This window comes from Patiria miniata, unplaced genomic scaffold, assembly GCF_015706575.1.
Source record: "Patiria miniata isolate m_02_andy unplaced genomic scaffold, ASM1570657v1 HiC_scaffold_22, whole genome shotgun sequence".
Taxonomy (NCBI): Eukaryota; Metazoa; Echinodermata; class Asteroidea; order Valvatida; family Asterinidae; genus Patiria; species Patiria miniata.
In genome coordinates, this window is record NW_024037061.1 from 11,478,606 (window position 1) to 11,494,955 (window position 16,350).

General features: G+C 40.6%; 1 protein-coding gene across 1 annotated transcript in view; it reads left to right on the plus strand.

The window, feature by feature from the left end:
- Positions 1-5,936: 5,936 nt before the first annotated feature.
- LOC119730489 (vacuolar protein sorting-associated protein 18 homolog) overlaps positions 5,937-16,350 on the plus strand; it is a 33,384-nt gene continuing 22,970 nt past the window's right edge. Inside the window, exons 1-7 of the mRNA XM_038203439.1 lie at positions 5,937-6,027; positions 7,353-7,514; positions 9,856-9,929; positions 11,573-11,682; positions 12,529-12,668; positions 15,012-15,096; positions 15,788-15,867. Of these exons, the coding sequence (XP_038059367.1) occupies positions 7,425-7,514; positions 9,856-9,929; positions 11,573-11,682; positions 12,529-12,668; positions 15,012-15,096; positions 15,788-15,867 (579 nt within the window). The 5' untranslated portion in view covers positions 5,937-6,027; positions 7,353-7,424. The remainder of the gene's footprint in view (positions 6,028-7,352; positions 7,515-9,855; positions 9,930-11,572; positions 11,683-12,528; positions 12,669-15,011; positions 15,097-15,787; positions 15,868-16,350) is intronic.

Genomic DNA, 16,350 nt, shown 5'->3' on the forward strand with positions numbered 1-16,350 from the left:
AATCAACGATCCTTCGGACTAATGACCCTTCGGACTAAAGAACCTTCAGACTATCGAACCTGCTGACTATCGAGCTGTAACCTTTAGTCCCGAAGGGTCATTAGTCCGAAGGTTCGTTAGTCCGAAGATTCAATAGTCCAAAGGAAAAAATAAAGGAAGGAAGGAAGGGAAAAAAGAGGGGAAAAAAGAAAAGAACTAGAGGTTTATGTCTGTTCAATCAACAGAACATAGGGCTTTTTCGCGTTGTTGATTGTTGTTGTTGATTGTTGATGTTGATTGTTGATTGTTGATGTTGATTGTTGATTGTTGATTGTTGATGTTGATTGTTGACGTTGATTGTTGATGTTGATTATTGATGTCGATTGTTGGTGATGTTTCTGATGATGATTGTTTATGTTGGTTATTGATGTTGATTGTTGATGATTGTTGATGTTAATTGTAAATTGTTGATTTTGATTGTTGATTGTTAATGTTGATGTTGATTGATGATTAGTTGATGCTGATTGTTGATGTTGATGTTAATTGTTGATGTTGATGATGTTGTTGTTGAATGCTGATGTTAATTTTTGATATTGATCTTTGATGTTGATGTTGTTGATGATTGTTGACGTTGATTGTTGATGTTGATTATTTATGTCGATTGTTGGTGATGTTTCTGATGATGATTGTTTATGTTGGTTATTGATGTTGATTGTTGATGATTGTTGATGTTAATTGTAAATTGTTGATTTTGATTGTTGATTGTTAATGTTGATGTTGATTGATGATTAGTTGATGCTGATTGTTGATGTTGATGTTAATTGTTGATGTTGATGATGTTGTTGTTGAATGCTGATGTTAATTTTTGATATTGATCTTTGATGTTGATGTTGTTGATGATTGTTGACGTTGATTGTTGATGTTGATTATTTATGTCGATTGTTGATGATGTTTCTTGATGTTGATTTTTGATGTTGGTTATTGATGTTGATTGTTGATGATTGTTGATGTTAATTGTTAATTGTTGATTTTGATTGTTGATTGTTGATTGTTGATGTTGATGTCGGTTGATGATTATTGATAGTTGATTGTTGATAGCCGATGATTTTGGTGTTGATTGTTGATTTTGACTGTTGATTTTGATTTTTGATTTGTTATTGTTGATTAGTTGATGGTGATTGTTCAATGATGTTTATATGTGTTTTCAACTATTGCATTTTTGATGACGTCATGATGACGTCACATTCTTTTCAAAATTTTGTGTATATACTTATTCCCTGTCAAACCAAATACAAAAAGAATTTTGAATTTTGCATGTTGCGTTCGTGTGATATGGCTTAAAGGGTCCAACAACTCATAAAATCATATAAAATCGTATGATGACGTCATTATGACGTCATTTCAATTTGTACCTATAACACATCCTGGTTTACCTACATACCGAGTTTCAATACAATCAGACTTACCGTGCTGTAGATATTGGGCTTTGAATTATGAACTTTAAGATGACGTCACGTGACCCATGATGACGTCATTATAACAATACTTGGCGGTGCTCATTATTCTTTTGTGGACTTAGCCTGTACCAAGTTTGAAGCGACTTGGATGAATAAAAGTGTTAAATTTCGTAATCAGAATAAAATTGTAAATATTTAAAAAATCGTAAAAAATCTGTCGATGACGTCATCGTGACGTCATTTCATATTTTGTGCACTGGTACAATTATCTACCCACCCACCAAGTTTCAGTACGATCGGACATTCCCTTATATGTGTTTTACAAAATTGCATTTTTGATGACGTCATCATGACGTCACACATTTTTCAAAATTTTGTGCATATACCTATTGCTTAACAAACCTAATACTAAAAGAATTTTGAATTTAGCATATTGCATTCGTGAGATATGGCTTTAAGGTCCAAAACGTCAAAAATCGATATAAAATCACACGATGACGTCATGATGACGTCATCTCCATTTTTATCTATAACACATCCCGGTCTACCAATATACCGAGTTTCAACCCAATCCGACTTATAGTTCTTTAGATATAGGGTCCTAAAGTTTACACATTTCAGATGACGTCACGTGGCCCATGATGACGTCATGATGACGTCACTTTTCCATGCACGAGTTCACTTTGGGTCTTGACTCTGTGCTAAGTTTCATTAAGATTGAAGTATGTTCAGGGTCAAAAGTGGGGTCCAGAATGAAACATGTGCAAAGTCAATGGGATTTGGGATAGAAGAACAAGAAGAAGAAGTAAGAAAAAAAAAATCAGAACAGAAACAAAGGCTTTTTCGCTGATGGCGAAAAAGCCAAAAAGAGGCACGAAGTCATAGTGGTGTAAATTTAATGGGTTGGGGGGGGGGCAAAATGTCCCTGCCCCCTCTAAAACTGATAAATCGAGAAAATGTTGCGAAATACAAGATTTTTTGGGGAAAAATATGTTTTGCCGCCCTCTAGAAAAAATCCTGGCGACGCCCATGCCGATCCTCAGTCGGACTAATGAACCTTCGGACTAATGAACCTTCGGACTATTGTATCAAATGTTCGGATTAACGAACCTTATTTCATTTTCGGACTAACGAACCCCTCTTGTGGGAATTGTGTGCATTCGGACTATCGAACCTTCGGACCAAAGAATCTTCGTACTATCGAACCTTCGGACTATCCGAGGCGCCGAACCCCGTTTAAAAACCTAATGCCCTTTCTAGCGGTCTTTAGTGGGAACGTCGGGCATGATTGTGCCGCCGTGAAAAGCGCGGCTTCCTTAGAAAGATGATAACAGCACCTCCTTCCCCCCCCCCGGCCTGCGTCGCCGCTGCCGGAGTGCCATATGATGTTTGTAGATATTCTCAACAGAGCAAAAATTGGCTAAGCAATCGGTGAAATTTGTCCATATTTGGATAGCGATAGTGGAATATGACGCCTACCTTTTACAATCTCTGTGTTCCCGCAGATTGTGGCCACACAAGATCAATTCGTCTCCTCCTCTCTCGCCAAGTATCCTGTCCTCTTATATCTGCTACACCCTCATATATATTGGCATCCCGTATTTTGGCAAAGGGTTGTCGGCTATGTATTTATTTTTCTATGGACCGTCCGTGTGTTTTTATTGTTGTGTAGAGGTCCGGACCATTGGACATCGGGACCACACAGCGTATATAACTGAGAACACCTGTCGGTTTAATTAAATCGCTTGCATGGCCTGATTTTTATCAAAGTGGCTTTGTATTTTGTTTTTTTAAATAATAATAATAATAATAATAATAATAGAAATTGAAACGGTCTGGAACAGATGTGAATACTTCGATTACAATGAAGGTCAAAAGGGGTCCAGATACCTTATTTTTCAACCGATATACTCGGTTGTCTGGTAGAAAATTTATTTTTTTAAATATGGTAAATTCAACTGGGAACCCGACACATTACGTCACAAAAAAATGTTGCTTTACTTGGTTGAGTACCAGGGCGAATTAGAATAAATCTACTTGTTATGTAAAATGTACACGGTTCGTCTGCCCAGAGCGGGTAATTTGAATGTGGACTGGTTCACGTGTTAGAAGTGAATCTAAAGCCTTTCTCAGGCCCGGACCTGTGATTTGCTTGCGTTGCGTCGGATCAGCCGTTTTATAGTCCACAAACTGGGCGCTTTCCATGACTGTTAATACCTGACGACGGGCATATACTGTCCGAAACGTTGAGTTTCCGGTTCTCCCAGAAAATATCATGTTTTGGATTGTTTATTTATCCTATATCAAAGCTCTGGTTTGAAAGGAAACTAACCTAATGTCTTACCGTTCCCGAGAAGGGCCGAATGCCTTTGGCATGTGCCAAAAAGCGCATTTTGGCTGCCTATTATAAATGTATGTTTTTGCCTCCCTATTATAAATGTATGTTTTTGCATTGTGCTGACGACAGAGCCCCGTGAAAAGTTGTGTGCTGCTTTTCTGACAAAAAGTGGTGACACTGGGTAATGATTTATTGTGCAACAGTGCCAGTACTATAGTATACAAATAACGAATGTTTGTGAGTGCGATGGTAAGAATAATTTCATGAGGTGACAGATTGAATGTTCTATTCCACGAGGCGAAGCCGAGTGGAATAGAACATTCAATCTGTCACCGAATGAAATTATTCTTTCCATCGCACGAACGTAAAACATTCGTTATTTGTTTTATACAACACCAGAATAAATTCTCGTCATTTGATTGGTAAATTATAAACTACAATTTATTTTGATTTTAAAGATGTTGAACTACCCCTTCACGAAAATGTTTGAACCCAACGCTGTAGCGCTGGCTCTTTGGAACAATACGCGCTACGCTGATCGCGCACACCAGCATGCATTTTGCACGCAAATACCGCGTCATGGAACAAGCGCAAAGTGAAAGGGTATAACGCATGGGTATAACGTATGGTCGCACCGTGCATTATACCGAATAATAATATGTCACGTGATCTACAATTCACCAATCAGATGACGGGGATTTATTCAGGTGTTGTATAATACATATTATACAACACCTGAATAAATCCCCGTCATCTGATTGGTGAATTGTAGATCACGTGACATATTATTATTCGGTATAATGCACGGTGCGACCATGCGTTATACCCATGCGTTATACCGTTTCACTTTGCGCTTGTTCCATGACGCGGTATTTGCGTGCAAAATGCATGCTGTGGTGTGCGCGTTCAGCGTAGCGTGTATTGTTCCAAAGAGCCAGCGCTACAGCGTTGGGTTCAAACATTTTCGTGAAGGGGTAGTTCAACATGTTTAAAATCGAAATAAATTGTAGTTTATAATTTACCAATCAAATGACGAGAATTTATTCAGGTGTTGTATAAAACAAATAACGAATGTTTTACGTTCGTGCGATGGAAAGAATAATTTCATTCGGTGACAGATTGAATGTTCTATTCCACTCGGCTTCGCCTCGTGGAATAGAACATTCAATCTGTCACCTCATGAAATTATTCTTACCATCGCACTCACAAACATTCGTTATTTGTATACTAGTGGTCATCTTGGGACTTCTAAGTTTGATGATTGGACACGCATTCGCGAACCTGCGTTCCGTGCACAGCGCCCTCTAGCACTACAACAAGTACAACTGAGCCCGGCCGGGGCCTTTTTGGCTTAGCCCGACTGCGTCTGGCCGTACAGTACTATCGCAAGCTCTGTAGTACGGCCAGACGCCCGATGCTTCCAAAAAGACTGAATTTTTTTGGCCGCCGATGTAGCGATTTTGCTACATCTTTCGATCGCGATTATCTTTTCATCCAGGACACAAATTTCCAAAGTTAAGGTTCGTAGTCGTAGAGCAACTCATACCTTTTCGAAAAAAACGTTCTTTGGTCTCAATATTTTCATCCATCTGGCCACAAGACGAATTTCAGTCATCAGATTCCACAAATATCGTCCCCCATGCGATCCCCCATGCGATTTCAAAATGGCGGCCGCGCTGTAATGTATGCATTAGGCGAGCGCGCTTGGGCAAGATAATGAATATGCATCATAGTTTATGACGTATGTCGGACACTCAGCGCGGCTGGCCATACAAACACGAGGTCATGAACTAAATAATGCATATTCATTATCTTGCCCAAGCGCGCTCGCATAATGCATACATTACAGCGCGGCCGCCATTTTGAAATCGCATGGGGGATCGCATGGGGGACGATATTTGTGGAATCTGATGACTGAAATTCGTCTTGTGGCCAGATGGATGAATATATTGAGACCAAAGAACGTTTTTACGAAAAGGTATGAGTTGCTCTACGACTACGAACCTTAACTTTGGAAATTTGTGTCCTGGATGAAAAGATAATCGCGATCGAAAGATGTAGCAAAATCGCTACATCGGCGGCCAAAAAAATTCAGTCTTTTTGGAAGCATCGGGCGTCTGGCCGTACTACAGAGCTTGCGATAGTACTGTACGGCCAGACGCAGTCGGGCTATTTTTGGCTGTGATAGTGCGCACCGAAATACGGTGACTTTTGCTGATTGCAGCGTTGTGAAGGTACTTTTGGATGACAGAGGTAATTTGTCTCTCTAATTCGGAATGTTTTCGTACTTATTCCGACATAGGCCCCTGCTACTTTAGGATTAAGGCCTAACGTTACTTCAAGTATTACAGGTTTGCCCAATTTCCGGACAATTCCTTGCGGGTCCGGTTACTTGCAGTGTTGCAGGTCAACTCACCCCCTGACCGACTCGCCCCTGACCGACTCCTCCCATAGCCCGACTCCTCCCATAGCCCGACTCGCCTCCTCGCCAACTCACCTCGGAAAGAATGTTGCAACCTGGCGCTACTTCAGCGGTTGTGTACAAAGTCTATGGATAATGGAGCTGGCTGGAGAGTCATTTCCTAACAAAATTGGAAATGTTTCTCAGTCCCAGATTCATGTCTAATTTATCATCATTTTAGCAATGACTGACTTTCATTGAGATGATGAAAAAAAGCAGCGTCAGGTTGCAACATTCTTTCCCTCGCCTCCTAGCCGACTCGCCCCCGGCCCTGACCGACTCCTATTTTGATCGAGAATGAAAGTTCATTTCCTCATTCCCATCCCATTATTCCTGGCATTATTATATCAAGTAAAATAAAAGATTCACTAATTTTTCCCTTCAGTGACCTATCGGCCATAAGAAAGTGATGATATGTCCTAAAAAGTCAAATTCAGCAGGGAAAATTTTGAGGTGTTTACTGAGAATAACACTTAGAAATTTTAATTTCAGACCTGTCTCATACGGTTTGTGCATAGGGTGATAAGTGATGGCCAGATATGGGAATCTTTCCAATTCCTATTTGAGTTTTGACTTTCAGATATTTGTGGAGTGTTCATTTATTTCAAATTGTAACAACTCAACGATTGCCCCGAAATAGTCTAGTTATGAAATATTGCTTCACTAATCTACTCGCAGTAGTATGTTGTAAGCACACGAGGGCGCACTTTTAAGATTAGTCGCCATGTTCTTGGGTTTTGTAGCTGTCAGTGTTTTACCCCTTAATTTCCCTCAAAAATCAAAACCCTGCCTTCTTTCCACAAAATTAGTCTTGCAGATATATACAACATGGTGTCATTGTCATTTACTTAGGTGAGCCAAAATTTTAGAAGTAGATTTTCGTTGCCTTATTTACATGTGCTAAGAACGGGGTCCGCAACTACACAAACGCCAATGTACTCACAAAAACTCTCCAAGGAGTTAAAACAACACAAAAGACAGGACAAGTTGGGAAAGGTAGTGAGCGATCTCTATTCCGATCGGGAAACTTGACAAATATCACGATAAAACAGCATCTCATCCTACTAGTACTACTACATGTACTACTAGAGGTGGATTTTTGTTCTTTTATACTTAGGAACGGGGTCCATAACCTCACGGTCACCCTTCAACCGAAGCTGAGTTTCACACGCCCATTGCTTTCCACAGCATGGCTTCACTGTTTGACCAGTATGAGCAAGCCACAGCAAGAGCTGCCTCCAGCATTTCTCAGGGGCCAAAGGAGGTAGTCTCTGCACCTGTAAGTTTGCAAAGATCTCATTTGAACTTAACCTTGGTCGAGGTGTTGGACAATAGTTTCCGACAATCGAAAATAAAACAGTCCCCGCAAGCTACATGTTAGTCCGAAAATTTGGGACTCTCAATACTGTGTATGAGAGTCCCAAAACTTAAGGTATCCATATCATGCAAAAGTTTGTGCTGCATAATAAAACCAGTGTGCATCAAATGTGCAAGCTTCTTACTCACTACAATTTCTTCAATAATCCCCGAAACTTCTGCCTAGCAAAGTTGCTGTTGTGAGCATTGCATCACCAAAAATTCAGCTTTTAATTCTAATTTTGCAGAGAGTTATCGAAATCCAAACGTGAGACATCACGTTGATGTGTACTGCAATGCATTGTGCAAAAAACCTCCCTAGCTAGAACATTTTCATCTTGTAGATAAAGCAGCGCCCTCTTGTTGATCTGAGTGAATGTAGAATGTTTCATTTTTTAACAGAGGGCGCTGTGTTCATTTGGCTATCAATTAAAAAACAAGTAAGCTGCAGGGCACTTCCTACACCTACCCAGAATACATTGGGAATCACACACCCATTTCCAGAGCATGGAGATTGACGTGGATGGTTTTTGAACTGCCAAAAACTTGCCTTAAAATTGGATTTAAGGTCTCAAATTTTGCAGATGACATGCTTGCAACTTTATCATTTTGATGTATGTGTTGTGTGGGCATTAATTAGCCTAATGGTGAGTAAAAAAACGTCAGTAGTAATTTTGCACGTTTTTATGCACTCACGGTCCCAGTCTGGCTACATGTATGCACTCTCACGTACTAGACTGTACGAAGTGCGAACAGCGACCTCACGCAGCTTGGCTACAATATGCAAATCAGTCGATGCTGGTCAAATACCTTGGAACAACGGTCGCTTTGGCCTATCTTCTTCGGCCAATTTTTTGTTATTATGTCCCTGGATTTGCATCCAGTTATATTTGGTTTGTGGACTCCAAACTTGTTAGAGAAATACGCTACCACACTATCCAACTCTCTTTCCATGTATAAAGTATGAGCCTCCAACAACCAAATACTGAATAATAATGTTATCTTTATTCACATACGAGGTCGTCACTGGAATTCCAGCGACAAAAACAAAACAACATAAGCCAAGTTTGTTCCAAAGCGTTCGAACATCACCAATTGATTTAATATTATAGCCTAACAGCGTGAGGTCACTGTTCGCTCTTCGTACAGTACATGTGAATGTGAGTGCATAGCTCACTGCTACTGTTTATGTTAGCGGCTGACCATCGGTCATCAGACACTATGGTCAAACACCTTCTCCAAGGCTAATTTTAACCCTATTAAACTGCCAGGAGCAACCAGGCGCCTCACAGGTGTCAAGGGCGGATCCAGGGGGGGGGGGGCCAAAGGGGGCCATGGCCCCCCCCCCCCCCCCCCCCCCCCCAAAAACGAAACCAGTTATTTTTTTTTTATGTGACATCGCAATAAAGGCAGGCAATGAGTACACCACCATCTTTTCCTCAAAAAACATTGGTTAAAGCGGTCAGAAATTGCCTCAGATCGCACCACAGAGCATCTAGAATCCAAAAAAAAATTTTTTTTTTGGCCCCCCCAAAAATTGTGTTCTGGATCCGCCCTTGACAGGTGTAACACTAACAGGGACTTCCTTTCTTAATGTACTGGTACCTGTCATAGTGCTTCCATTAATTGAAACCCTCCCTCTGTGGCTGACAACTTCAGCCACGCCATCACAGCAGTCAAAATCAACCAGCTTACTGTTTTTAAGACTTAAGAATTCCCTTGCTAATTTGATATAGCTACGTGTATGCTTTGACTGGAGGTGATTGATATATCAGCTGTACCTACCAGTTACCTGTTTTGTCTGTTGATGGAAATTTGACTAGTCACAGTTTTTACACCAATGTGATCTGACTTTTTGTGTCCTAGTCTGTATACAAATCCATGGAAGGGGAAGTGGAAGAAAGTTTTGACAGTCTGTGACTGCATGATCAAACAATAGGAGGGTTTTAATCATGGCTGTGAATGGGGGCAGGTCATAATGTTTTGGTGAATTGTAAGATAGATCCCACTACCCCTGGGTATGATGTATAATGGCTGTGTCATATTCTCTACAGCTATGACTGAGGGAAGAGGGGGAGGTTAGTCCAGACTGAAGTCCGAGTCCGGACTCGATGTCCTCCATCACTGACGATACTTCTTCGTGTGTATTGCAATCTAGCTTTGTATCCCAGACCTTTTTGATGACAAGTTCACTATGAGTCTCCTTGGCTTCTTAATCGTCGGGGACATTTTTCATTGGCTAAGTTCTAGTTTTTTGTTTTCAGATCACCTCTGGATACGTAACAGCAAAAATGGAGGAAGAGGTCAAAATTTTCTCCAGAATGAAGATCAACTTCACGTATGTTTAATGAAAATTATTTACATTACATCATTTTTGTAAGTCTTACCCCTTTTTATACATTTGAAGGATTTAATTTCCTAGGCCTTTTTGGCTAGGAACCATCCTCAATCCTGCAAAATCCTCCAATTGCCATCATGTAAAAATTGGATTCAGCCTCAATCCTCCAAAATCATCCGTTATTTCTTGGATTTGTTTTGTGGAGGGGTGCCCATTGCGTCTATCCTTTAAAATCCTCCAACAATCACTGTTAATGGGTTGATGAGGCAGTGCCGATGACATTCAGAAGCAGTGTGGATGATATCGAGCATAATGCAGGGCTCAATATTATGCATGGCTGAACATAAACAATGCATCCTCCAAAATCAACCGACACTTTTAAGTTGAGTAAAACCATATATCTATTTCTTGATAACCTTGTGGAGACGTATTCACGTATAGAAATTGCCCTGTGGAGACGTATACGATCTTTTGTTCCCTATTGTGGCGCACTCGCTTGTCTATGGATAAGGAATTACACCCACACCAACAAGAGCTGACTATCCCACAAAAATATTTAATAACCTTACATGCGCATGAGCGGTTACACGCAAATAAGGGGGGACTACGTCACGAACAGAGGATTCAAGTCCTAGGCCTGTCCGTTTGTTGGAAATATACCAACGCTAAAGGAATACCAATTCACGTGGCAAGCAACCTAGAGGTGACCAGGGAACCTCAATAAACCTCACAACACATGTGTCTTAGAGAACAAGAAACAACTCTTTATTCGGTCCAATACACAGGCTTAAAGTTCAATGAGTGGCCAATAAACCTCGCAGAACAACGTTCCCCGCTGCTCTAGGTTTATCCCTATAAAGTAAGCCTTACACAACAATAACCTCTTACTATACAATGCTTACAACAACCAGCCTAACCAGGCTCTATGTAATTAACCTCGTTGATTATCTAGAAAGATTATCCCACAGTGGCAAGAACCTCACTGTGCACACCCAGTGCGATCAACAGCAACAAGTTATGAACTGCACACACTGATCAAGACTTTACCAGAGTAACCCTCACATGCAACCTAGCATACAGAAATCACTGGGCTCAGGTTACGGAGCGCGGTTTATAACCCCGAGGTGACTCCTGGCGACAAAGGTCGACAGGCAACAGGCAACCCAATTCCCGACCAGGGAATACTGCTGCACATACCACACGAACCTTAGGTCTCCAGTCACCAGCTCAACCCACAGCCACCCAGGCTAATTTTCCCTTACAACAAAAGGTCTAGCTTGCTAATTATTACTCTAAAGTCTCACCATCCGCCCTTGACTTGCACGCCGCGTTGCCCAAACTATCTCTACGTCTACACACGAGGTTTACTCGGATTCGGAGCTCAACGCTAAGTTTCCACTAATCGATGTTCACACAACGGCGTCTTTAGACGGACTGCCTAAAATCTCTGACTACGCGCTATACCCTACGCACGACGTCGGGGAACCAGGCGAGCCATGGTAAACTCGCACCAGTCCACCGGCTGTTTCGCCACACTATTATACCCATGTCTCCACAGGGTACCGTGTACCAGATCCTGACTCCCAAACTCAGTAACAGCGAATGAATTCAGTAATGAAGAATGAATTGTGTTGTTATTTCAGGCCTCCTCGACCAATCACTCACCTTGTCGTTAACAACAACATGCTGATGATGGCTATGTCCGACAATGTCATCTTGCGAATTGATCTGGAGCACCCAGACCAACCGGACGGTAATGTGCCACAATGATACTGACTGTCAATTTCCATTTTAGCTACTAAGCACCTTAGTTTGATTGAGCACAGAAAAGATTTTGTTCTGAAAAAAATTGGATACCATGATCCAAAATGACATGAGTCGTAAACAAGGGAATCACAAGCCAGCCATAAGCCAGTCACAAGTCAATCTGAGGCCTGTTTAAAGACAAGTTCAAGTCAAATAAGTCAAATCAGGAGTCAATCACAATTCAATCACAAGCTAATTTCATGCTTAAACACAAGTCTATCCTGAGTTGAGATTGGATGACTTTTGATTGACTCCTTAGGAATGGATTACAACTTAGTATAACACTAGCACTGCTTATACATTCACAGCGCAATAAATGCGCTCTACAGTATGTCTCCCCAAAAAGTGTCTATCCAACTATTTTTTAACTACCAACAAAACCACGAAGTAAATGATGAAAAATTTTAATTGTGCAAATGTTTCTAAGGCCAAAATAAAGTCTCCAGTTTCTCCAATTAAACAGTTTTGTCTTCAATGTAAGATGATGTCTCAAAACGGCCAAACTCACTGGTTTGACTGGAACCCTGCTGCTGCACAATTTCAATGCGTTTTTAGATGGGATTATAATCGAGTGTAAGCTTTATGTGGCCTCTCTGGGCTCCCATACATTTTGCACTAAATTTAGTCGGGCACCATTTGCAGTCATCAGCCAACAATTGAAGAAAAAATAAGTAATAAGGCCTTCCAGTCTGAAAGACGTGAGCAGGCCAGGTTCACCAGTGGTGGACACCACCCTACATTTGTCACATACATGTATGTATGTTTCAGAAAAGTAACCATTTCTTATCAATAGAGGTGAAATTGGGAGAGTATCAGATTCACAAGTTGTTTCTGGATCCCACCGGCCGTCATCTCATCATCAGCACTGAGCAGCAGGAAGTCTTCTATCTATCCAGGACAGGTCGTAAGGGTAAACCACTCCAAAAACTCAAGGTAGGTCGTGATGGAACGTATACATGTACTACCACACAGAACAGTTAATACATATTGGTTCTTCAACCCACAAGGACATGGTCTAAGGATCAGGGATTAAAGCTACAGTCCATCATTTGCAACTATCCAAAAATTAACTGACGTAATTATTGTTGACAAACATACTTGGTTGTAAGATAGTAAGGGGACTAAACTCCCTGTGAAATTATTCTCTCTGGCAAGCTGTCATTTTGAAGAAATCAACGAAAGAAGGCCTTTCCAACAGTGCGTCTTAAGACGCACCATTGGAAATTTTTGTTAGTAGTTTGTTTTTTTATTCGGCGAAGTGTTGGCACGACACACACGCGCGCGCGGCTGCTATAATTCGTCGGATCGGTGCGCGACATCGCGTAGCTGCAATCGGCTAGTGAGAACATGTCTCGGACGCTGAAATTCAGGCCCAATTCAAAACATGATTCCGCAAATTTTGATTTGAAATCTAGATCCTAGAATGTTGTTTTTCTCGAAATATACAGCTGAAGCTGAGCTGAAACTTCATCAGGTTAGTTGTTCAGCACCCTTTAGATTTTTAACACTTTTGTTGCTTCAAACTAACAAAATGCACAAATTACAAACGATGGACTATACCTTTAACCTGTGGGCAGAGAGCCACAGTAGAACTTCTGATATATCGTAGCATGTCAATTTTGTGTCACCCAGCGCGCCAGCCCTTCAGAGTGGTCTTTAGAGACCATGACATCATTTCGATCAGAAATGTGGACTAAGCTGTGGATAGGTCAATTTGGCTGCCATGTTTTTGTAATACAACAACGGGTTACCGAAGACCGGGTAGAAGGCTCCTGCCGAATTGTCAGAATCTGGAGATCAAGAAGCAGTCTTGTTTTGCATAATTAATCACCGAATCTGCTCGCATATCATAGACCCTTGCTGTGCAAGGGGACATTCCATAGACTAGCGAGGACAAGGGAAATCATATGGCACACAGATGCCAGTCATGCAACGTTTCCTCGGATCAGCTGATTTCCTCGTTTTTCACTTCACACTTACATGTATGCCATTCAAATTATGCCATTGAAAAACACTGTGTAAAACTTGTAAAGCTTGGAATTTCCTGTTTTTGACTACCCAGTTGCTTGCCCGATTTAGTGCAGCATATTATTATCCATGTTTCACATGCTCATCAGATAGCAAATGTTTCTTGAAGAAACTTTCATCAGCTTCTCCCTCTCTTTTGGAACATGGCCATATCACACAGCACAGTGTTTATGCTGTGGAATAAAGAACATCTCTTTGCTGTTGACATAGGATCAACGGATCCGTATCAAGGATCTAAGTTTCTTCACTTTACCTTTGCAATAGTGCGCCCTCTAATGATGACGCTTCATGCAAATAAATTCCATACAACGATATGCACATTTTTACCCACATGTTAAACAGTCAGCTTTGCGAACGCTCAGCTGTTCTGTCATACTTTTGTGGCCCAACATGTTTATATTGTGTTTTGCACATCTGTTCCTGGAGCCCTCTTACGTAACATTGGGCGTGGGCCAAGCAATAATTTTTGTGTGGCATGAACGCCAACTATTTCAGAACAGTTCCAACTTCGTCCAGAGAAAATAAAATTCTGTGACATTTTTGTGTATGCATTTTGTTCACACTCGGTGTGGAGTGCTAGGAATCATGGTGGCACAGATCGTGGAAGGCTGCATGTTGAACCGTATTCAGTCTTGCATATATCATCCACCACCTTTGACCTGGAACTAGGTTCTTGACATCAAAACAGTGTTGGTCTATCTGCCACATTTCACTGTCGTTTAAATTGGTTGTTCAAACCTGGGCCCAATTTCACGGCGCTGCTAAGCACACGATTTTCTGCTAACAGAGCCTCTGTCTATTTCATGCAGACCGTTAGCATAAGCACAGCAAAAGGCACGATTACTTTGTGGAAAAAATTGCTTAACTTAGTGACGTAACAATAGAAATCGCCATGCAAGCGCAACCATTAGCACGTCCACACCGTGAAATAGTGCTTAAGGTTAGCAAATTTTTCTGTTATGCTAAGCACAACTTTTCTGATGGGCCCTGTTGTTAAATTGATTGTTAAATTAATCGTTTAAATTTAGCTATTTTGTACGGACACATAAAAATTTGGAATATATATATTCCTATGTGAATAAACTTCTATATCTGACATATTGCTCTTGGATCTTCTCATTCAGCACTGCTGTTGTCCTTATTAATTTCTAGCATATTTCCCCTCATCTTGTGCTGGAATTTTGTTGTTGTTGTTGAAATGTTACCACTTAGTTTGTACATATGCATGCTTGTTTATCCATGGTTCAGGGCCACATCATCGATTCCATTGGCTGGAACAAGCTGAATACCAGTGACAGTACAACTGCAGAGGTACTGATGGGAACCAGCAAAGGTCAGTCACCTTGAACCTTTTCACCCTAGTCAAATTAGTCAAGTAGCCTTGCATTGGTATCACTGTATACAGGGTGAGTAAAAAAAAAAAAAAAATTGTCGGGACCATTGTTTTAGTGAAGTTCTGCATGTAGCACTTTCAAAATCTAGGATATGAAAGCCCAATTCATTAGTCTTCGTTAAGTACACGAATCATTCGAATCACTCATGTACTTTTCAAGTTATGGAGTTTTAAACACAAGCACCGTTTTAAAGTTCTGTCCACGGATCACAAAAAAAGTGTGCTTTCTTTCAGCAAAACAAAAACAATTCTCACACACATCCTTATGTGATTTGTTTTCGTTTTGCTGAAAAAACACTGAACTTTTTGTGATCTGTGGACAGAACCTTAAAACGGCGGTTGTATTTAAAACTCCATAACTTGAAAAGTACATGAGTGATTTGAATGATTCTTGTACTAAAAGAAAGCTTATGAATTGGGCTTTCATATTCTAGATTTTGAAAGTGCTGCATGCAGAACTTCACTAAAACAATGGTCCCGACATTTGGGTTTCGGTTTTTTTTACTCACCCTGTACATGTAATTGCATCAGTGTTATGTTTTCTATCATATTTTTTTAAACTATACAGCCTACACACACAAAGTTTTTTTAACAAAGAAACAAATGAGTATTTACTCTTCTTTTTTTTCAGGTCTGATATTTGAGACAGAAATTCAATCAGGCGATGACAGTAGGTTCTTCCAGCAAAGTCTTGACCAGTATTGGAAACAGGTAAGTCAAAATGGAATATCAAGCAGATGGTTGAAAATGAAAAAAAAAAACAATGTGTACATTTTGAGTTCTTGTGATAGAGGCTTTAATCATATTGGTTTGAATACTGCAATGTGAAAGTGTTGTGTTGGTCCTTTGGAAAGGTACTTCATAGTATTTGTGTCACCAAAAGGGCTGTGCATTGGAACCGAGTGCCCGACCGTTGATGTCAGGAAGTGGATCCAGATTATGGGATCGGGCACCCATAACCAACTTTACAAATTACTTAGTAACTTCTCAGACAATGAAAAAGAAAGGCTGTGAATGTCATTTGTTGGGAATTTTTTTAATGAAAGCCAGGCTACATGGAGAAACAGAACATAATTCACGTTTATGACACTCCCAAAAAGTTGCAGTTTTCACCATAAAGCTATAAAGTTCACTGTACACACTTGTATCTTGCTGCATTGATGCACCAATATTATTGTGCAGACCTGTATGAAA